This window comes from Cavia porcellus, unplaced genomic scaffold (genome assembly GCF_034190915.1).
Source record: "Cavia porcellus strain 051 isolate PalLab524CR breed Dunkin Hartley unplaced genomic scaffold, mCavPor4.1 scaffold_1, whole genome shotgun sequence".
In the NCBI taxonomy this organism is placed as follows: domain Eukaryota; kingdom Metazoa; phylum Chordata; class Mammalia; order Rodentia; family Caviidae; genus Cavia; species Cavia porcellus.
In genome coordinates this window covers 193,706,148-193,729,835 of record NW_026947484.1, presented here as the reverse complement: position 1 = coordinate 193,729,835, position 23,688 = coordinate 193,706,148, and the positions used below count along the sequence as shown (strand labels likewise).

At 49.9% G+C, this 23,688-nt stretch overlaps 1 protein-coding gene across 11 annotated transcripts in view; it reads right to left on the bottom strand.

The window, feature by feature from the left end:
* Positions 1–19,251: 19,251 nt before the first annotated feature.
* The window catches only part of Cntfr (ciliary neurotrophic factor receptor), a 48,490-nt gene continuing 44,053 nt past the window's right edge, over positions 19,252–23,688 (bottom strand). For all 11 annotated transcript variants that reach the window (XM_063226133.1, XM_013153430.3, XM_005004065.4 and 8 more), the window contains 3 exons: positions 20,512–20,692; positions 19,910–20,075; positions 19,252–19,822 (listed from right to left, as the gene is read on the bottom strand). In XM_063226133.1, the coding sequence (XP_063082203.1) occupies position 19,822; positions 19,910–20,075; positions 20,512–20,692 (348 nt within the window). In that variant the 3' untranslated portion in view covers positions 19,252–19,821. The remainder of the gene's footprint in view (positions 19,823–19,909; positions 20,076–20,511; positions 20,693–23,688) is intronic.

Here is a 23,688-nt window from a genome sequence, read left to right as displayed (position 1 = left end):
CTGCTACTTTGTGTTTTGCTGTGCTATGATGGATCCTGGACAGAGAGGAGTGGGGTAACCTGAAGGGGGTTCAGTCCTGGTTGGAATACATCCAGGCCTGTAGAAGTCCTGACTCTTGGGGCTGGGGATTTAGCTCAGCGGCATAAGCACCTGCCTTGTAATCAGGCGGTCGTGAGTTCGATCCGATCCCCGGGGGGGGGGGGGGGGGGAGGTTCCTGACTCTTTCCATCCTAGAAGGAGTCCTGAGGAAGAAGTTTGTTCAGGAACAGTCAGGTGGCCTCCCCTGCCCGACCCTCCCGTGCCGGTCATTCTTTGCCCACTGGGAATGAATCCAAAACCTCCACCCTTCCTGTGATTCTTGAGTGTTCTGGCCTAGGTCCTCTTCTTATCTCGCTGTTATACAGTATTCTCCGTGGATGGTCAGTCACATCTCTGAAGCAGCGTCAGGAAGGCTGGGAGTGCCTCCACACCCAGCCGTGGCTTTTATCTGCGCTCCTAGACTCATAGCCAGGCGCCTACTGGAATCAGAATCTCTGGGTCTGCCACTTACTTTGTGAACTTGAGCAAGTTTGTTACCCTCTCACCTTCAGCTTCCTTGTCTGTAGAATGGCTATGGTAGGCTTAGAAGTTTTGCTTATTCCTTTCTGTCAGACAAACCACATTTTAGTAAATGTCAGCTGATAACCCCCAAGGACCAGGTGCCTAAAGGGGTTCCTTCTTTCAATGCTGTGAAATTCACTTAAGATCCCTGGAAATCCACATACTGTATCATAAAGAAAAAAGGATAAAATAATTTGAAAGACTGAGTCATCCAAAACTACTGAGTTAGAGACTGTCTAAAACAAATTCTGGACCCTATGAAGTTGACCAAATGGATTAATTTTAGTTTTCCCCCTGCAACACAGCAGGGTGAGGCTATTGTGAGAAAGATCAGATCAGTTATAGGAAACAGAAGAGGCATACTGATGCACCTCTGAGTGTAATATGAATGAATTTTGTGACCTACCTACAGGAGTCCAGATTTTACCCTGATAGTAGTGGGGAGCCACTGAAGAATTTTGAGCAGAGGAGTATTGGGATCATATATAGAAATTAGACGGATGATTAGGGCTACTGGGTAGAAATAGGTATGAAAGCGTTTGAGAACAAAGAACGAGAAGAGGCTAAAGTGATGGTGAGAAACAGGAGCAAAGAGAGCAGGGGGATATTGAGGACCTTTGGGAGCTACAGCAGGCAGAACTTAAGATACTTAGTAGGAGAGGTAAGCGAGGGGAAAGCTGGAAATGCTGCTGGTGACTGGAGGTGCTGTGCTGCCATTTACTGGGATGGAGAATACATGAGAGTGAGTTTCATCAGGGTACTTGGGGAGGTGGAGGATTTCTTTTGGAGATGTTGAATCTGAGGTACATCAGTAGGACATCCAAGTGGAGACTGCCATAGGCACTTGGGCAAACAGATCTGAGTTTCAGGAGGTAGGCCCTGGCTAAAGATAATATAAGTTACTAGCCACAGAGTGGTAGGTCAGCCAGAATACTAGACGACTCACCCAGGGAGAAAGAGAACTGGTCTAAGCAAAAACAACAATAACATCAACAAAAACCATTAGCAATCAGATACTGATACCCAAAGACAGAGATGCCTGAACTGAAGTGACCACTGGAACTAAACGACTTAACAGCCATCAGAGATCTTATCCCATCTCTCATCTGTTACTTTCTGCCTGTTTCTTCATTTCCTTCCCCTGCCACTTCCGCCTCCAGGATGGTTTCCAATTCCAGCACCAGGATGGTCCATGTGTTCAAAATCATGACTTCCAACAATTTCCAATACTAAAATCTTAGTCTGTCTAAGCATCTAAAAAGACCAGTACTGGTAGTCTCTGCTGCTGCTGCTTTTTGGATGTAGTTTGCAAATTCCTCAGAAAGTATTCTGATTGCCTCAACTTAGATGCTTAATTTTGAACTTAACTTTGCATAATTTTGAACTGATCAACAGTGGTTAAGGTATCAAGATAAAATTCGGTAGCATGATTACTGATAGAGGAAGTGAATCCAGGTGAATAAGCAAAATGGCAGGCATTCACTACAGACCACCTTTTTCTGTCATTGTGTGTGTGCGCACATGTAGACATATGTATATATTCATCTTTTTGAGACAGGGTCTCACTATGCAATTCAGGCTGGTCTTGAGCTTGCTTTGTAGTCAGTCTGATCTCAAACTCGCAATGATCCTCCTGTTTCAGCCTCCCAAATGCTGGGATTACAGGCGTGAGGCACCATGCCCTGCTATGTATGTATTTTTTTTTAAACAAACTTAACTCTTTCCATGATTCTGGTTGTTAACCAAGTTGGGTGAGGATCATATCAAATTCATCAAGACTTAATTAACTGCCTTCAGACTACCTTGAAACAATTTTCTTCCACAAAATACTTAGAGATGAAAGTAACAGAGAATAAAAAGAAAGCACTGTGCATTATTCACAAATCAACAGCATCATCTATTTTTTTGGGGGGGCATGAATAATAATGAAAATGATGGGACTAGAAAACCTGGCATCTGTTTGTTGACTCATTTCTTTGGCTGGGAAGTTCCTCTGTCAGCCAATCTGGCTTCCTCAGGTTTTGTCCACAGTGATGAGATTCCTCATCCTGTGATTTGATTGGGCCATACGGGGGAGTTCTTTGTGTGCCACTGAGTGCTATTAGCACTACACTTTCTGATGGTGTCCTCAGGATTGTCCTTGGGATTGAGCAATCACTGATCTCTCCGCTTATGATGACTGAGTGTGGAAGAGCGCCTCCAGTGATACAGTTCTGCGTGTGCATGTGCATGTGTGTATGTGCTGGGCATACAAACAAGGTGCATAGATACAATTGGATATAATTTTCTTAAAACCATAATCAACTGCCTATCAATTTCATTTTGGGGACTTTCATTTGCTAATAGCATATGTCATTGATTCTAAGGGGCATTTTTTTCCAGTTGCGCCACTCTGAAATCAGAACATGCTTTTCAATTGATGGTATGTAATAGTTGTGCAGCCTCTTTTTTCTTAGGAGCTCACAGAATAACTCGCCTCTTGTAATCGATGGAATCTGAGATTTATTAAATATAGTAATTTTGTCAGCCAGAGTTCCTTTTCACAAATAATAGAATCCACTGTGGAGAGTTAAAAAGGGAATTTGTTAAAAGAGATAATTCAGTTCCGAATTGTTAAGAGGGCTGGGGAAGCAGACCTGAGGCAAAGCTTCTAGCAACAGCACCCAAACCACACCACACAACCTGACGAGGAAACCGCAGCCACTGCCGCTCTAAATCCTGAGTACCAAGAGTTCCATGTGACTGCCAATTTTACAAGCTCTATGGCACTTCTGTGGTAGGAGCTCATTACTGCAACCGCTGGGAAACCACTGCTATTGCCTCTACCCCCAAGGCTGGACACTTGTTACTACTGGCAACAGCAGAAATCAAAGCCATGTGTCCAACCTGCTCCCTACTAATATCAGTCAGGATCAGCTAGGTAGCAGAGTAATTACAAACAAACCCCAAATTTCACTGGCTTCCAACAGCACAGATTGCTGGGTGTGGTGGTGCATGCCTGTAATCCCAGCACTCCTGAGGCTGAGGAAGAGGCAGCTAAGGAAAGAGAATCTCAGCCGGGTGTGGTAGCTCACCCCTGTAATCCCAGCACTCAGGAGGCTGAGGTGGGAGGATTGTTGTGAGTTCGAGACCAGCCTGGGCTACAAAGTGAGCTCAAGGTCAGCCAGAACTGCATAGTGAGACCCCGTCTCAAAAAAAAAAAAAAAAAACACGACCAAAAGGAAGGAGAATCTCTGTGAGTTCAAGGCCAGCCTGGGCTACATACTGAGTTCAAGCCCAGCCTGTACTATCCAGGAAGATTTTGTCTCAAAAAAAGAAAAAAGCCAAAACACAAAATGACCTACAGATACATTTCTTGCCCTTGGGTGGAAGCGGGGCAGGGAAGTCTTGCTATTGTGGTCACTGAAGCATCCGGAATATTAACGGCTCCACTATCTTAGAATGGTACTTTCCTGACATTAGTTTCATGGTTTGCTGTGGCAGCAGAGAGTGAGGAAAAGCTTTTACTGGCTTTTGTTTCCACTGCATTGATTGGAACAATCTCATAGTCATCAAGGAAAACCTAACATCAAGGGACACAGGAAGTACAATCTTCCTGGTGCTCTGAAGAAGAGAACCAGAGATATTGGTGAACCTTAACAATTTTCACCTTACTTATATTATTTGCTTTCATATGGAATTCACTGTGCTGCAAGGGATTCTGGGAATTTCTACTTTTATACTGTGAAGGTAAGTTTTTAGATGGGAATTCTCCACATAGAAAAAAATGTTTAGGCTGGTTATGGTGGTATATGACTATACTCCCATCACTTGGGAGGCTGAAGTAAGACAGTCAGTGAGTTCAAGACATTGGCCTACGTAGGGAGTTCAAGGCCAGCCTGGAATACAAAGCAAGACCCTGAAAAAAAAAAATTAGCTAGAGATGTAGCTCAGTGCAAAGGCCCTGTGTTCAATCTCTAGTACCACCTCTCCCCCCACACACGGTGAAGGACATCCATGGATTCTACAGATTTCGACTGCCGTAACAGCAGAATTTTTTTTAAAGCCATGATCTCTGCTGTTCTCTGAACCTCCAAAAAGATTCAGTTGGGGCTGGGGATTTAGCTCAGCAGCATAAGCGCCTGCCTTGCAAGCAGGCAGTCGTGGGTTCAATCCCTGGTACCGATAAAAAATGAAAAAGACCAAAAAAAAAAAAAAAAATTCAGTTTAGGCAAACTTTTGGGGTGATTTCTCTTTTTTTGCACTACATCTGGGGGCTCTTAATTACTCTGATTGTACCATATGGCTTCATGGGTAATCAGAGAGGCAGCCTGATAGAGCTGGGCCCCACTCTTCTTTGACCGGCCTGGGAATGATATTTTTGCCTGAGCCATTCCAGGCAACACACTGTATTTACAATGGGAGGCTTCCTTACATTTGCCTGGTAGGCCAGGGACAAGAGACTTCTTCCTAACCTCTGGATCTCCCAGTGTTTCTCTGTCCTGATTTTCGGGGATCTCAGTTTCCTAATCAGAGTGTTCACATTAGAGAGTAGCAAATAACAGCTTCTGAAACTCAGCATGGCACATAATTATCTAATTCCTAGCAATCTGAGGTCAGGACTAAAACATTTTCTTCTCCAACTTAAACTTCTAGCAGTTTGCCTGTAACTGCTTACAGACCACCAGTTTTGGATAACTCATTTTGGTATCTTGGTATTTTATTGCTCTCTTCAGGAACTTCAGCTTTAGCTGGCACACAGCATAAAACACGAGACCACAGGCAGCTGACTAATTGCTTTGCTACCACATTAAAAAGTATAATCTGAAAAAAGTATAATCAGGGCTAGTGGTGTGGTCTGGTGGTACAGTGCTTGCCTTGCATGTATGAGGCTATGGGTTTGATCCCCAAAACTGAAAAACGAAGGAAAAAAAGACTTCCCATTCGTCTGGCTGGGAGTAAAATCTTCATTGCTATCTGCACACTTCAGTTTAGTCAGTTCCCCATCTTAAGGTCTATCATTCGGAGTACTTCAGTCTTGGTTCCTAATTTTTGGGGCATTACAAGTGAGAGAAACCTAACTTGGATTAATTTAGGCAAAGGGAAGATTTATTTTCAGAAAACTATAGAGTTCATGGAGTCCTGGTGCAAGAACACGGTTGGAAGCCGGGCGTGTGGCTCATGCCTGTAATCTCAGCACTTGGGAGGCTGAGGTGGGAGGATTGTTGTGAGATCAAGACCAGCCTGGGCTACAAAGTGAGCTTAAGACCAGCCTGAACTTCATAGAGAGATCCCTCTCAAAAAAAAAAAAAAAAAAAAATACGGTTGGAGCCAGCGATGTAGCTCAGTGACATAAACGCCTGCCTGGCAAGCACAAGGTTCTGAGTTCAATTCCTGGTACAAAAAAAAATTGACTGGAACTTGGGATCAGTTGGGTGTCAGGAGGACTTTGCTACCTCTGATCGAACTCCTGTCTAATCCCTGACTGTCACTCGCTCGCCCTCATTTCTGTTTTCCCCTCCATCTCACCTTCCTTTATCTTCTTTTGTTTCATCCTCCTTCCCTCTTCCTTCTTTTCTGTCCTTTACCTCTACAAACCAACCCCCAGTGCTCCTCCAGTTCACATCATCGTCTGCCAGCTGCTGACACCCTCACATTCCATCTCCTGTCTCCCAGCTTGTCCTTCTCCGCTCCAGGTCCAGAATTCCTAAAGATTTGCGCTTCTCAACCTGGCACTGGTCAAATGTCCTTTGCTGACCAATGGGTCTGTTTGAGGGTAGCGTCCATCACAACAGCAGGAGTGAGAGGCAGTTCCCACCAGAAGGTGATGCCACCCATACAAAACAAAAGAGCCTACCCTGTTAACATTTGCCAATGGGAGGGAAAAGATAAAGGTAGAGAAGGATCTGTCAAAGACGCAGAAGGAAAAACAGGAGGAATAATTTTAGGGGAGCCAAGAAAGGACAGAGGTTCCAGAAAGGAGGATCAGCCAGGTGTAGTGGTGCACTTCTGTAATCACATCTCTCTGGGAGGCTGAGGCAGGAGGACTACTGTGAGTTCAAGGCCAGCCTAGGCTACATAGTGACTTCAAGATCAGCCTGAACTACCTAGCCCAACCCTGTCTCAAAAAACCAGGAAAAAAAAAAGAAAGGAGGGTAAATAATCCAAAATATCCAAGTAGCTTAATCTAGTGGTTTATAGAAAAAAGGCACCTGGATCTAAGAGCAAGGAGGTTGTTGGTTATCTTGGTTAACCACTGAGCAATAGAAAATGGAGATGGCAAAGTAGGAGCCAGATTTTAGTGGTTCCAAGAATGAGTAAGTGAGAGCCAGGTGTGATGGGTAAGCCTGTAATCTCGGTGGCCAGGAAGGCTTAGGTAAAAGGTTGCCAGTCTGAGGGCAGCCTGGGACATTTAGCAAGATCGTATTTCAGAATAATGGGGAGCTGGGGGAGTACCTCAGTGCAAAGGCCCTGGGTTCAATACTCAGTTAGAAAAAAGAGAAAACCAGTGTAAGTTGATACAATACAGGTGGTTCTTTTAAGAGAACTGACTAAAAGGAAGAAAAATGAATAATTGGAAGGAGAACAGAGAAGAATGCGGAGTGCGAAGATGTTTTCTAATATTTAAAAGTTTCTTTCATGGACAAATGCTAGTGGGAAGGAATACTATCCAGAGAAAGGATGTGACTGCCTGCTGCTGGCATATCCACTGCCCATCTCCCTGGGCTGTGCAGGTCCAGGCAGCAGGGGCAGTGATAGAGCTGAAGCCCTTGCAGGTGTGAGGCATTTCCCTTCGTCCCAGGCCACACTGGAAAGTAGGGTTGGAAGACGAGGTGTCCGGCCTCAGCCTTGACTGACCTCAGTTACAGCCCAGGAGCACCTGGAGGCCCGGGACTGGCCCTGGACAGAGAGGCTTTGTGTGGAGCACAAAGCATCCCGAAGCGGGAGCCAGAATTTCCAGGGCAGGGCAGGAAGGGTATATGGCAGCAGTGTTCAGGGGCAGGCAGGCTGCCACTCGCCCTGATCTCCCCAGCTCAGAACTGTGCCCCTCTCTCCCTTGCCCACCTACTCACTGCCCATCATGCCTGCCACGCTGTCACCTTATTCCTCAGCCCCTCTTTCCCACCTCTAGGCTTTCCTCAGCTGCTGCCCCCACCTTCTGCTCTCAGACGCTGGCTCACAAGGTCACTTTCACCCCCCTGTCATAGCCAGTGAAGACCTTTCAGCCTTACGTTTTGTTGACTGTTTGACAGCACTGGGGTTGTTGAGCCCTTTCTGAAATTCTAGCTTCTCTTGTCTTCTGCAAAGGTACTTTTTCTGGGCATGTCTCCTTCCTCCTAAAAGGACAGTTCTTGTTTGTGAAGCACCTAGACTCTTACAGTTATACCTTCCTCACCTGGATGCAAGGCAGGGCCTGGAAACAGATGAGGAAACCAAGGCTCCAGACAACCACGGACTCCATAGCAACAAGTGATGAAGTGCGGATTAGAACTCAGATTTCCTACACTGCTTCCTGCTCTGCTGTGTTGTCTCCTTCAGTTCTCTGGCCCCTCCTTAGCTTCTTTGGTGGGTTATGCTCTTTGCACACCCTCTCCTCTTTTCCTGTCCTCTGGTCCTTTCCTCTCTCCTCTCCCCTTGCCTCCTTGTCCCTCCCTGCAGTGAGCTTCTCTGTGTTTGTGGTTCATTTGTGCTGGTGATGCTATAACACTGACCCAGACTCATCCCCAAGTCCCAGGTTGTTACTGCTGCTTCTGTGATTAAGAACAAAGATTTACAGAGTGTTGCCACGTGGCAGACGCTGTGCATTTCTCATCATCTCATTAAACTTTTAAAGCAATCCTATGAGGCAGGGACTCTTATCCTATTTTCTTCTTAAGGAAACAGCATTAGAAAGATTCTTCATCTCACCCATGGTCAGCAGGGTCCAAGGTTTGTCTGAAGCTAGTGTAGTCTTCGCTACTGTCTTAGCTCCTTCTGAGAGGACCCGATAGTACTTCACATTGCAGTGATTACATCTGAAACTGTCTGCCCTTTCCTGCTGTGGGCCTGGAAGTAAGGGAATACTGAGCCATAGTTATTATCAGATTGCCCAAAGCCTGTCCCACTATAGTGAGGGTTTTTTTTTTTTATAGTGAGGGTTTTAATAGTCTCAACATAGCCCAGTAAATGGGATTATGCAAGACCTGTCCTGCTCTTTTCCTTCTGCTCCCCATGTTCATTGTGTTCATTGTCAGCTTTCCCTTTACTGGACCCAATACTTGACACCCACCAGTTTAAAATTTGGCTCATGTTTTAAGGGAATGCAGTCCATTTGCAGCTGGCTTCAAGGCAGAAGCATCATGGCAGAGGAGTGTAGTATTTATGATGGCCAGGAAATAGCACAGGGGAATAGTGCCAGGGAGAAGGAGGCGAGGAGACCAGATATGGTACCCAAGATCTATACCCAAGCCACCCAGTAGTGTTCCAGCAGCCCCCTGGGGAAGCCCCAAATCTAATCACCCCGACTGCCACCTTCATCAGGATGCAGGACCATGTGCTCTGAGGAACACCACTTTCATTGTCCTGCTGAGGTTTTTCTCCTGCCTGGACATAGCTAGAAGCTGCTCTTGGACCTCCTGCATCACTCATTCCCAGGGCCGCCTCCGGTGTCCAGAGTGCAGCGCCCTCAGCTGGCAGGGGCTCCACATTCTCCCGGACCCACTCGCCTCTGCGCAGCCCCAGAGCAGCCCGGCCAAGCTCAAAGCAGACCAGGTCTGCCCAGGTCCCAGGCCCTGAACTCTAGGGCAAATCTTCAGCCCTCAGCACCCAGACGGGTTGGTTCATCTCCTCTGCAGCTCCCCAGTCCACTCCCGACCATAGGCGAAAAGGCAGCACTCCTGGCTCCGCCCCTCCTTTCTGCCCTTCCCTCTTGGGGTTCAAGGTGTCTTCCCACTGGTGTGTGTGTTTCTAGGGACCCTGAGGCCAGTGTTGCAGTGCTCAGGTGTGAAAACCAGTGTTTTCCTAGTTTATAAACCTAGGTGCATTGTTGCCTGACAGTGTGAATGCACTTAATACCATTACTCTCTCCCTTTCCGTTCCTTCTCTCTTTTTCTTTCTTTTTTGGTGGCAATGAAAGTCAAACCCAGGCCCTTCACATTGAGCCTCAGCCTTTAATGTTTTGAAACAAGACCTCACTAAGTCACTGAGTGCTCAGACTGGACTCAAACTTGCAACCCTCCTGCTTCAGACTTCCAGAGTACTGGGATAATAGGCATGTACTGCTATGCCTGGCCATTTTACATTTTTTATTGGTTGAAATCATAAAACTAAGATAAACATAATTCCTCACTCAGATTGCATCCCCTGGACCTGGTGGAAAGGTCACTATCAGGAGCCCCTCCTCGGCAGAGGTCCTGTGTATTCTGTGATTCATATAGTCTTTACTGAGGTGTCCCAGATTGAAAGTTTATCTGGGCATGGAGGCAGATGCCTGTAATCCCACCACTCATGAGGCTGAGGAAGGGAGATCCCCATGAGTTCAAGGCCACACTGGGCTTCATAGTGAGCTTGAGGCCAGTCTGAATTGCATGGTGACACCCTGTCTCCACACACACAGACTGGGAGCTTTAGGTGCAGGATCCTCCCTTTCTGAGCCACTTTGTCCACATTCCTGAGGCACCATTAGGAAGTGTTTGGGGTCCCCCGGCCTGTGGAAACGCAGAGTCCCTTCTGGTTTGGAGAAAGGTTCCCCTGGGTGCTCACCCCCTCTCCCTCTCTGTAGTGCCATTTCCTCAAGAAGCTTAGGTTTACAGAGGCCAGAATCAGGAAGATGTCTGCAGTTGACTCTTTGCCTGGACCTGAAAGAGTCAGGGAGAAAAAATAGTCTGCTTTCTACATGTGGCAGAAAAGGGAAGCCTGTGACTTTCAGAATAAAACTCAGCTGATATTCCAGTAGGTTATCTGGGTACACAACTCCTGCCTTGGCCTCCTTGAAGGTAGAAACCAAAAGATATCCTTCCCTGTGTATGCTGACACACACACACATACATATAACCTACAGGGCGGAGGCCTGCGTACATACAAGCAGATGCATATAGGCAACAGAGTCTCCCCACAGGCAAGAGCATGAGCAGAAAACATACATTCACACAGAGGCACAGGACACTGCCACATGTCCAGAAAAACACACATGAAGAAACTCATGGTTCTCCATGATACATACCTGCACAGAGATAAATCTGCTGCCAGGGTCACACAACGGTGTCAGATTTTCTATTTTGAACCAATGTCATGGGTCAGTTTTCTAGGGTTTGGAAGAATGTGTGGATATGAGTAAAAGACTTGTAGGAGAGAAACTTAGAGAAAAAAGAGATCCTGAAACAGAGAAAAAGGTAACTGTTATTTGTAAGTTACCTACTAGCCTAACCTTGATTTGTCTATGTAACTTTTGCTGAACTGGATGGAGAGAGAGAGAGAGAGAGAGAGAGAGAGAGAGACAGAGAGAGAGAGAGAGAATTGAATGAACTCAGGAGGCCAAGACAAGAGGATTACTGCAGGTTTGAGGACAGTCCAGGCTACATGGTGAGTTTGAGACCATCCTGGAATAGAGTGAGACCCTGTCTCAAAAAGAAAAAGAAGAGGAAAGAGAGAGAGGGAGACAGACAGACAGACAGACAGAGACAGAGATACAGAAAGAGACAGCTAGAGAGGGACTGATTTAGCTCTGAGCAACCTTGACACGGTGCAGGGAAAGGTGGAAGATACGGAGGAGATTTGCATTAGGTGAAAGAGATGGGTGGGGTCAGCTGAGTGAGAAGAGCCCATGGGCAGGTGTAGATATCAGTTTCCTGTTGATGCTGCAGCAGATTACTATGAACATGGTGGTTTCAAATGATACAGATCTATGGTTCTTTCATAAGCCCTCGGAGGTCTGACATTCATTTCTCTGGGCGAAAGGTGTCGGCAGGTCTGGTTCTTCTGCAGGCTTAGAGAGCTCCTAGTGCTCTTTCTTGCCTTCTCAGGTTCTCATGCGTGCCTTCCTTGGTCTGGGGACACCGCTGCATCCTCCGAGCATAACATGGTCTGTTTCCATCACCCAGCCCTTCTCAGATGTGCCTCTGCCATCTCCCTTTCTCCTCCAGAACCGCTGTGGTCCCATCGGCCCACCCATGTAGTCCTGGGTAATCTTCCCATCTCCAGATCCTTAATCACGTCTGCAGAGTCCTTGCCATATAAGGTAGTGAGGGAATCAGAATGTGGACAATACTGCATACCATTATTCAGGCTAAGATACAGCTAACTTTAATCTTCAAATGCCCTGAGGCATAAATTTAATTATCCCAGATTGAAGATGAGGAATCTGAAGCTCACAGAAGTTAAGCCATTTCCCTTAGACCTAGATAGAAAGATAAACATTTTTAAATAAGCTGAAAAAGATACATGCTTATTATTAAAATGTTATCTATAAGTCATATAAAGGAATGCAAAGAAAAATACAACAAATCCTCAGGTGCGGTGGTGCATGCCCATAATTCTAGTAATCTGGGAGGCTGAGACAGGAGGATCATAAATTCTGAACCTAGCTTGGGCAAATTAGCAATTTTATAAGACTTTCCCCTCCACAAAAAAAAAATTTTTTTTTTGAGACAGGGTGTCACTTTGTGGTCCAGGCTGACCTTGAACTCACTGTGTAGCCAAGGGTGGTCTCGAATTTCCTGCCTCAGCTTCCTGAATGCTGGGGTTACTGGTGTGCACTAATACACCCAGCCCCAAATTTTTAAATAGGACTGGGGATGTAGTGTGTAAAGAACCTAGGATCAATCCACACCACCACCAAAAAACAAAACAAAAATGAAAACAAAACCAAAAAATAAAGGAACAAAGACAAAGAGGAGGCTAAAAGTGATGTAACTTTATGTGTAGAGAAAGAAAAGGGGAAGACAAGAAGGGAAAAGGGGGAGGAGAGGAGAAAATATCTAAAAATGGTGGTTGTCCTAATGCAGCATCCTATAAGGGTAAATTTTTTTGTAACCAAAAGTAAAAAATATACTTTTATAGAACTTAATGGTTGGTGAGGGCCAATGTGAAAATGAAATGGTTGAAATTAGCTAAGTATTTCTTCACCTCAGAAAAAGGCCATGCTTAGACCTCTCTCAAGCTTAGAAAAATTATTTCAATTAAGAAGTTGGAGTAGGATTCCTACCATTATATTTCAGTTTATATGATACTAATTGACTCTGAACTATGAAGGAAAATTTGATTAGCACTCTACCCCCTCTTTTCCCTCCTCCCCTGTCCTGATTATGTTGCTAATCTTGTTTTTACTCTATCAGGATTTATAATATTCACACTCTGTTCTGCAACTGAAATTCCTATGGTTTAATTTTAACCTTAGTGGAATCAGCGTCACCACAGTCTTTCCGCCTTGAATCTTTCCTCAGCTCCTGTTTTGCATTAATCTCTTGGCTGACTGGATTTTGCCACTGGTGTTTGTGTTTGTTTCTGAGGCAGGTCTCACCATGCAGTGTAGGCGGACCTTGGACCTGGTAGCTCAGGGTGGCCCAAGCTCACAGTGACCGCCTTGTGTCATCCTTCCTAGGCCTGGGGTTGCAGCTGTGCCACCATGCCCTGTGTTGAGTGGTGTTTTCCTAAAAAGTTCATGGGTTTTCTAGCCCCCACTTCGTGACTGAGACCTCCCACTCTTTTGGCTATTATTTTGGGTGACACTTTCTTACCCTGAGAACGTCACATATTTATGTTTAGCGAATGTAATCTTGGAGAAGGTTGAGGCCGTACTGAATTTCCTCCTTTGTGACTTGCTTTTTCTGCTTAGGTGCCTTAAGTATTCTACTTTATCTTCAGTTGGTAACTAAATACGTATTAATGTCAGTTACTCTGTGTAAATTTTTCCAGTTCTTCCTTCATTTCCAAGACTTTCCTGCTTGTGTGTCACACCTGAGTGTCTCTGTGCTCCACTGCGGGGCCTGAGCTTTAGAGCTTTAATCCTTTTGCCTATGTCTGTGTCACCTCTTACCTTCTGTCTTCATCACTACCTTTTCTCACCACGTGTCCCCTGGCCAGCCTTTCCCACACATTTCTTCTGATTTTTAACTTTGTTTTCTGGCTCATTTATTACATCTCTCATGTTCCTTTGGTCTTCTATTATTTTCTGTTGGTTCTGTAACCTCCTTGTCCGTCTCCTTCTGTTGCTGCACTGTCTTGTCCTTGGGCTCTTTGACTTATTGATTTCGTCCTATTAATAAGGCCTACTACAGCAGGAAGAACCTGCCAGGAACCTCTGGCTCCTGCCACTTCTGCTCTGGTCTATTTTCTGCAGTCTTCCGGGCTCCCTTGCTTCTCTGCCTTCTTCCACGCGCCCTCCTTCCTCCCTGTAGTCTGGCTGTGGTTTGTGTGCTTGGAGCCTGTGCCATTTCCTTTCCTCTTGCTGCTCTTCGGCCATGGCTTATGTACAGCAAACCTCTGTGCCCCGGAGAGTATGTCCCTCAGCCCCTTCCCACCTTGTGTGGCCCAGTTTATCCCGCCCTGGGGCAGGCTGAGGGTGGCTTGCTAGGGCTGCCTGCTGACCTTGAGGCCACCTAAGTTCTGGCCCTCCTCTGAGACCCTGCTAGACATCTTACTCTGGCTGGGGGCTGGTGCATGCCGTTTCCCCTCCTACCCTGAACACCGCACTCGCCCATGCAGGAACGTACCGGCAGCTCACGCCCATACCCCGGAAGATGCCAACCTCATTTTGCCCCATTCAGTTCTCATGAACGAACACAGGGCTTTGTACTTTCAAAGATTTTTTCTTTTCCAGAACTTTCCTAAGCCTTTCTACTTGCCAGTAATCCACTTCTCTCAGGTTGTAGGGTGTCAGTGAGATCCTTGGTGCTTTGTAGCTCACCTTTTCTGTGTTACTCTTTGGAACAGGGTATGAGGTCTAGCACTCACCATGGCACCACAATCTTCTGTCACTTTCTGCTAATCGTATTGAAAGGACCTTGGTGAGTGTAGCAGGTTCTGTTTTGGCTTTTGTTCATTTTATTGGATGGGGTGAACTGGGGGGATTCTGAGATGGCTTCACTTTTGTCATCCTATCCTAGAGATCCCCCCTTTTCCTTGTCCACACATCCCCTAACACCCCCTCCTCCCTGTGAGCAAGACTTGGGCAGTCTCAGCCCCAGCTCTTTCAAGTCCCTGCGAGGAGACAAAGGCCTACAGAACTAGGAAGGCAACGACCTTTCACAGGCGAGTGTCAGATGCTTCCTAGGCATAAGCACAGTGTGACCCACAGCACAGAAGTGGGAGAGCACAGGAATAACAAGCGGCCAGGGGCGAGTCCAGCTGGAAGAGGGCCAGCTAGGAAGCAGTGGAGGCGCCGCAGGGAAAGGTGACCAGGCAGGTGCAGTGCACACAGCTGGCACGGGAGCTACCCGGTCTGTGAGCAGGCACGTAGCTCTCGTGCCTGGAATCTCGGGGAATCCTCTGAGAACAGGGCCATGTGCAAGTACGAAAGCCTGGTTCCTCGGCTCGCTCCAATCTCTAGCGCCTCCCAGGGAACCCTCTCTGACTACTCCATTCCCTTCCTGCCCAAGGTGCTCCTGGTTTCCCATGGCTACGCCAGGCACTCTCTATCCCATGCCACCTATTAGCGTCTCACAGCCACGCCCCTGGTCACTGGCCACGCGGAAACATAAACATGGCACATAGCTGCACACCATCACTCCTTGCACATGCTAGCACAGGGCACGTGGTGCTGTGCATGTCGTCTGCACATAACCACACACTGCCTGCTGCCGGGCTCCCCACTCCAGGGCCATTGCCTCTGAATCTCCTGAGAACCTGCCCTGCCCCCTGGTGGCCGTTCCCTAAGTCCCTGCCCTTCTGCAACGACTCTGTCCACTTCCTTCTTGACCTGGTCCCTGCCCAAAGAAACTTCTGGCTTAGTATAGCCTGTTTCCTCAAAGCCACCTGCCAGACTAGACCCCCCCCAGTCACCCCCCAGACCAGCCTGCCCACCTAGACCTGTGTGGGCAGCAAGGGCTTTTCAAGGTGACCAGTTGTTGCTCTTCACTTGAGACAAAAGGTTTCTCAAGACCTGAGATATTCAGTGCTAAAACTGGGGAAGTTCCAGGAAAACAGGACCAGTTGGAGATCTTATTTCCTAGACACATCTCCCTGCAGGTGAGTCTCCTTCCAGGCTGGACCCATCAGACCGACCCCCAGAGACCTCCCCCACACACACACACATGTGGGCAACGTGCACACTGGTCTTTTCAAATAAAATCTCTTCAGAAGCCTGTCCCAGGCCAGCCCCTAGACGGATGCTGCCACCCCGTCCTCACAGACCCCTGACTTCAGCTGAACCTTTCTCCTTGGAGTGGCACCCTCAGAGCAGCTCTCAGATCTCCTCTCTCTTTCCTCTGAGGAGAGGCAACAGTGGGGAGATTACGTGCCACTTCTTCCTGTCTTCAGGGCTCTACCCCATGATCACAGATATGTGGCACCTCTGAGGGTCCAGTGACCCTGGACTGTGGTGCAGCGGACATGTGACCCTCAGGAGGTACAGACCACAGATAAGGATGCGCACCTCAGATTCAGGGCCAAGCATCATCCTCTCCAGTGAGAATGAACTTTCTTAAGAATCCCAAGCCATAGAGGTGGTGTGCCCTCTTATTTTGGAGTTCTTGGGGCCAGAGGTTGCCCAAGAAGAAGTCCTGCCTACTGGCTCCCTCCCTCCTGGCTGACTGATGGGAGCACAGGGATTTCTGTGCTGCCAGCCAACAGCCCCGTAGCAGGAAAGAAGGGCAGGCAGGTGGCCGAGAGAGGGCAGCAGAATCTAGGACAGCCTGTGGCTCAGGCCAGAGAAGAGCTGTGGCCACAGGCAGGGGGTCTGGATCAGGGCAGAAACACACAGAAGCAGGCAAAAAAGAAGGAAGGATGGAGTCAGGAAAAAGAGGTGGAGACACAGATGGGGGTAGAGATGGAGGTACTTGTAGAGAGACAGACAGAGACAAACAGAGATACAGAGAAACAGACTCAGAGAAAACAATAGGAGGGCAGAAAATGGAAGACTGACAGAGACCTGGAAGAGAGATACACAAAGCCAAGGCTGGAGATAGAGAGGGATCCACAGAGAGCAGGAAGCAGAGAGTGGAGAAGAGATGAGAAATGGAGAAATCCAGAGACAGCGATGAGATAGAGACCTGAAAAGATACAAAGACAAGGACCAGACAAAGATATTCAGAGAGAAAGAGACCAATTAGAGATGGGAATGAATTAAGTAAGGAGAGGGACAATAGTAAGAAGGGGACATGTCCCTGCTGGGAGGACAGGTAAGGTGGCCATGGGCTGAGGGAACAAGACATCAAGAAGATTCCCCATCCCTGGAGCACCCTGGGGGAAGCAAATACAACAGGGTCTGTGGGGCTGGACCACAGGGCTGCTGTGCACTTTGGCTCTGGGGTCCAACTCCCTCTCCCCAGGCCCTTCAGAGTTTTAATTCTCTGGGTTCTGTTTTAGTTGCAAGAACTGATGTCAAGGCTGGGTGCAGTGGTGCATGCCTGTAATTCTAGCAATTGGGAGACTGAAGCAAGACAATTGCTGTGAGTTCAAGGCCAACCGGAACTACATGGTGAGACCCTGTCTCAAAAAGCCAAAAACAAACTAACAAAAAACCCCCAACCCTGATGTCTATGCCCAGAACCACCATAGGGAAGGGATGTGGAGGGACAGAACCCAAGAAAGGAGCAGCAGACAGCAGCCAAGACCCTCCAAGGTGATGGCCTTTGAGAGACACAGGAGTCAGGCCAGGGCTGGGTCCCTCTTGAGTTTGGCGGCAGGGAGATACCCCAGTTTTCCCCTCCACAGGCCTCCAGGGCTCCAGCAGCCCCCCTCCTTTACCCCCGCCTCCCCAGGCCCTGCATAATTGCTTTCCCATGTTGCTAATGGAGGCCAGATTCCTGATGCCCAAGACCTGGGTGGGCGGTGGGTAGTTCAGGACTGACCAAGGCTCTCCAGCAGGAAGGAGCACAGGCCAGAGACCTCCTAACTTTGCCCTGTGGAGCCAAGACAGCAGTGCGAGGTTCTGATACATCTCAGGAATACAGTGTCTTGGCAAGAGAGCTGGCGGCCTTTGGTCCTCTCCTCTCCTCCTGGACCTAGAGTGTGGGGTTCTGTGCTGGGTCTCATCTCACAGGGATCAGACAGGCAGGCAGAACTGAGGGTTTGTGGAGTAGAGGAAGATCAATAGCCAGAGTTTAAGGTGTCGATTTGGGAGCCTCTTTCTGTGAACAGAACCACACTGCTGGGCCACTCAGCTTGAAAAGACACAGGCTCTCCTGACACCAGGCGTCTGCCTCCCCCAGGTCTCCCAGCTGGAGCCCCCTCTGACCTTGGCCTGGAGGACGGCCAGCCCCAGGTCTCCCAGCTGGAGCCCCCTCTGACCTTGGCCTGGAGGACGGCCAGCCCCCTTCCTCCTGTAGCTTCTCACCAGACCTGACTCCTCAGGGCTCTCTGGGTGCAGACTTCCTTGGGTGAGATCCCAGGTGGCCCTGGCAAGGCTAGTGAGGCACAGCCACTTTCTGAGCCCGCTCTAAGGAGAAGGGTTTGGGTGGGGTGGGAAGGCTGCCAGGGCACCAGGAGGCTTAGGGGAGGGTGGTGCTGAGCACCTGCTCTGGGGCGTGAGCACTGGGCTGGATACTTCTCACTCCTGGCACTGAAAGCAAGGCTAGTCCTGGTGTGGGGCAGGAGCTCTGGCGACCCCCTAACCTCTCCTCCCAGCCAACTAGGCCCAGCCCCAGGGCTTTCTCAGCTCAGGAACCTCAGAGAGGTGGTTTCTATGAAGCAGCTGGAGCTGGGTAGGCCTGGAGCAGCCAAGAGAATCAGAGGGACCTTGACTCAAATTTGGAGACTGGAGCTGGACCAAAGACTGGCCACCTTGTAAGCCAAAACCCTGCCCTGCCCCTCTGTAGTTCCACATTGAGTCTTAACTGTACTGTAATCTAAACCTGGGGGTCAACTCTATACTCTCTAATTCCAGGCCGGAAACACCAGTCCAATCTAGTCATTTTCCAAGCAGCCTCCTCCTTCAGGCAGCCTACCCTGCCTGACCAGGCCCAGGACACAGCACAGCTCAGAGCCCTTGAGGCCTTGCTGAGCCCTGGGCTCAACCTGCTGCCCCTACACACATTCACTGTGTCTCCTGGATGGCAGAGTATACACACACACACACACACACACACACACACACCCTGCCCCACAGATGATGCCAGGTTGCCACACCTTCTTCCATCTCTGCCTAAACAGTCTTGGAAGGCAGCTCTGGAGCTGATCTTTTGAAAGGCCCCTGGCTTGTCCAGAAATTCAGCAGCCTTCAGGACTGATTGAATCCCCAGTGTGGGAACAGTCCCCACTGGCACCTCATGTCCCACAAGCTTGCTCCTGGCTGCACACTCCAGGGAAGCCCAACTCCAGAAGTAGAGCACACTTCCCAGGTCTGTCGCCTGAAAGCTGAGCTGTCATTCCCTGTCTTCTCCAATGGTGGTCTCCTTCCTCTTCCAGGCCTCTAGGTGGTGATGGAGGGGGTCTTCAGAAGAAAAGAACCCTCCCAAAATGGCTCTGTTCCAAGGACTCATGAAATGGTGACGTTTAATGAGAACCTCCCACCCCTCCCACCCTGTATATACATCTATAAAAAATTCAAATACAGCAAGTTACCACTGAGTCAGACTAGAAGGGACTCACAGGGCCTTAAATACTGTGGGGTAGGGCAGGTCATGAGAGGGTCATACAAAATGGGCAGGTGTGAGGGGCTGCAGAGTGTGGGCACTGGGGGAGGGAGATGGCTGGGCCCCCCCACCAGTGTCAGGAGCTTATAATCTGATGGTGGCAACAGAGACCCTGGGACAGACAGGAGGCTGGGGCAGGAGGAGAAACTGTAGGTGGGAGAGGCCCCCTCAGGCCCCCCAAGGGCTCCTGGGGGTCGCTGGCATTGGAGGGTCCAGCCCAAGGGGCAGGGTGAGGGGGTCTTTGGTGGGTGGGTTAGCTGCATGGTCCTGCTCCCTCAAGAGAGGAAGGTGGGCCAGTTTGATGTGGTGGGGCTAGGGGGTGGCAGGCCCGGCCCGCCGGGGTCTTTACAAATTGTCTGAAGAGAATGCAAAAGGTCCTCCTGCCCGTGTGCAAAATAGAACCCGGCGTCTGTGGGCTCAGCTCCAGCCTCCTGCTCCTCTCAGGTGCTCTGGCATGTTCTTGCAAGGTCCTGGCTCTGGGGAGAAAGGGCAGGGACTGTGAGAGATGCACTAGGATGGGGGTCCCCTGAGTCCCCTCTCCCACCCATCGTCACTCGACCTACCAGATCAGGAGACTGGCAGTGGTGGCAGCAGCAGCCAGGGCCAGGGTGACAGGGACACTGATCCAGGAGGGTATGGTGGGCCCTCCGCCGCTGCCCAGCTCCCCGGTGTCACAGATCTTCGTGGTGGGAGGGGGTGCCAGTGAGCTCGTGGTGCTGGTCGTGGTCTCTGGGGAGTATGGGGGAAACTTAGGGCAGGGCCAGGGCCTAGGGCCCCACTCTGATCTGGGAGTGCAGGGGGCACACTGTTCCTACTTCCTACATGAGGTGGCCGCTGCCTGCCCCTCCAGACACTCCTGTCTCCTCTCTCAAACATGCCCTGCCTCCCCTATCCTGTAGGTTCTGTTTCCTAATGCTCCAAGATGACCCCTCTGCCCAACAGCTCCTTCCCAGGGATGTCTAGATAGCAAGAAGCAGGAACATAGGGTCAGAAAGACAGATGGGAGTTTGGTAGCCCCAGAGAGTATGGAGACCTTTAGAGCAGAGGCTCCCAGTAGAGGTAAGAGTTGAGGGGAGCAGGATAGAGGCAGACTTCAGGGCAGGTCAGCAGAGAGCACAGGGCACAGGGCACACGGTACAGGGTACGGGGATGGAAAGGGGCTCACCCGGGGCCTGTGCCTCGGTGGTGAGATGTCTGGGCTCCTCCGTCCAGGGTGTGGCGTGGGCAGCCACGCTCCAGTCACTCCATGTCCCAATCTCATTGTCCTTGGCTGCCACCTGGATGATGTACTCCTTCCCGGCGTAGGCGTCCGTGATGGTGTGTGCGGTGCCATCTGACAGCTCCACCTGCAGCCAGACCATGAGATAGGAGCAGGTAAGGACACTTGGGGGAAGGAGAACAAGGCCCAGACCCCAGCAGGAACCAGGAATACTGTTGGGAAGAGGGAGCTAAAGATGCCCCTGGAGGGGGGCCTCCCTGGGGGAGGACAATGGACAGTGAACGTATCCCTGCTGGAGACTGAGATACAACTAGGAGAAGACCCCAGGGAGGGAAGTCGTCCCGGAAGGAAAGGAATGACATCCTGAGGAAAACTAGGACCCCAACCCCAGGGACAACTCTGCTTAGTGAGTAGGATGCTGCTGCTGGCCCAGCTCCCTCACAGTCCACCCGGAGCCTGACCTCAGAGCCAGTCTGGAGGTGACAAGAATAACGGAGGGAGAGGCAATGAGGTGTCCTGTCAGAAACAGGTGATGGAGAGGGTCACAGGCATGACACTGAATTTGCATTTTGGCTCCATCTCTTAGAAGCTTGGAGACTGGGGCTGAGTTGCTTGGCTTCCAAAGGCTTTGCCAGCCCCATCGGTAGAGCAGTGTTAATGACAATACAGGAGCGAGCTCTCAGGGTTACAGTGAAGACTAAACCATGTGGAAAGCCCCAAGCAGACTTCAGCCAGCTCTGCCACTGTGGTTCCAGCTCAGAGCCCAGCTTCCCTGATGCCTACTGGACCCATCAGCCAGGCTCCGGCTCCAGCTTCTACTGGGCCTCTGCCTCAGGAAGGCCGCAGGTGTAGTTATCACCCTGTCCGCAGTGAGAAGGGCTAGGACAGCCCCTGGGGTTGCAGGACAGCCATCCTACTTCTTCCTGGAGGCATCACCACCCTGCCCCGCTGGCTGGCCCCATCCTGCTGGTCCCCCCCACCCTCCAGGCCAGGCTGCCTGTCCTCGCCCCTCCCAGGCCCAGGCTGGGCTCTGGTTCATCTCAGCGGCACCCGCGGCCTCATTAAGCCGCCTCGTAAACAGGGGCAGCCAGTGGGGGTGGAGAAGGGGGCTGCTCTGGGCCAGGTCTGGCTTTGGGGTTTTTCTTGGTCCTTGTTCAACCTTTCTCCCAGAAACCTGGGCTCTGGGCTATCTGACCTGACAGGAAGTGAGTACACATGTGTGTGTATATGTACTCATGCGTGTGCCAGCAGGTCCAAGTGGAACAGAATGCCTGCTAGTTCTTGCTGAGTCTGTGGTTCTGACATGGGAGGCCCTGGTAAAGGTCAGGGTCACGCTGAGGGACTTTTAGGCCCAGACCCTGTGCTCGGTAAATTCTACTTCAGTCCTGAAAAATGGGTGGCCCACAACACTCTCTTCTCCTGAAGCTGAGGCCCCAATCCCACCCATGAGCCTTGAGTCTCTTTTTGCCCTGGAAAATAGTAGCCTGTGGATGAACAGCCGTGGCTCTTTCCAGGCCCTTGTCCCTCCTTCCAGGCCTGTGTCCCTCCACGTTGTCTCTCCCCAGAGATAAAGGAGAGGGCCAAAGGAGCAGACTAAATCGCCATAGCACCATCACTCCAAGAACATATCCCAGGGCCCAGGGATGTGTCGGCAGCCACGTGGCCTGGGCCTGAACCCCTCGCTAGGCTGTCACTGGTCACTTAGTCTGTTCCTGTAGGAGAGAGGTGCCTCAGATGGCACGAACTCCTTCGCTGCTGGTATCCACTTGCCTTTGTCAGATGCAACAGATGTCTGCGCTGCCCCCAGGCCTTCACCCAGGTTAGTGCCAGAGCAGGGAACCCACGCCAGTCCAGTACTTGCCTTCCCCTTGTCCATGCTGACGCAGTCCCTGCCAGGCCTCTTGGTACCTATTCTTTTCAATTCCTGGCTTATATTTTTCTCTATTTTCCACTTCACATCCCTTCTCAATCATACACCTGTCTCTGTCCAAGATCAAGGGCAGGGAAAATAACGTTCTGTTCAGAGCAAAACTCCAGCTGAAAAGAGCCATAAATCTAGCCAACCCTAATGCCTATGAGACATGGAACCAGGCTAGGCCGTGCCATGGGCCACTATGCTCTTGCCCTGGAACCTGCATATTCTGTTCTGCCCCTGTCAGTGTAGGGGTCAGTTCTACTCATGGTACAGGCCATGGCACATGGCCTTGGCATGTTAGTCCAATGCATGTATGAAGCATGGCTCCTGCTGGGAGCCACGTGTGTGTGGTGTTCCCGTGTGTGTGGTGGGCAGTGTGCCAGGTCCACTGTAAGGCGTGTGCGCTGCGACGCGCAGGGCTGCTGCCTGTAACTTGTTAGCAGGGGAGGGGTGCTTGTGAAACTAGACCCTGGTTATTAGCAATGCATTAGGCGCGGGCAGCTGGCCAGGCAGGAGGGACTCCGGACTCTGTCAGGAACACGTGAGTATATGAGCAGCCTTTGTAGGGGCCAGGCCCACAACTGGACAGGCATCCTGGAATCAAATTACGTGCTTTAAAGGCTAGAAAGGAGGCAGGTATAAGGAGATAGAGCTGGGGATGCTGCCTCCAGTGAGGGACATGTCGACACCCAGCAGCCAGCCTGGGTTACCCTATACTCTCCCAACTCCATTCCTAGTTCACAGACCTCATTGGCCACACAGAGCACCCACAGCTCTCTGTGATGCTGGGCTCTCAATATAAGAACACCCGTGAATCTGCTCTGAGTCCCTGGCTGCTCTCCACTGCAGTGTGATCAACAACCAGACCACACACTGACCCTTGTCCACTGCTTGATTCTCAGCCCAGGCTACCACCTGACCTGTAACTTTAAGCTAATCTCTAAGCTGGGTCTGACTGTGGAGTTGTGATGGAAGGCATGGTTTAAACTCTCTCTGGATCAAGCTAGACCTTGGTGCATGATTCTGACCCCCTGAGCCCATCTACGAATCCTAGAGGACAGGGACTGTCCTATTGCTAGGTGCAGCAGAGACCCAAAGCCTGGGCCAGCGTGCAAAGAGATGCCTGGTTAGGGATGACCTCAATAGGCGACAAGGGGGACATGCTTCTTGCCCTGCCTCTATGTCCCTTTAGCACTTCACTGCCTGCC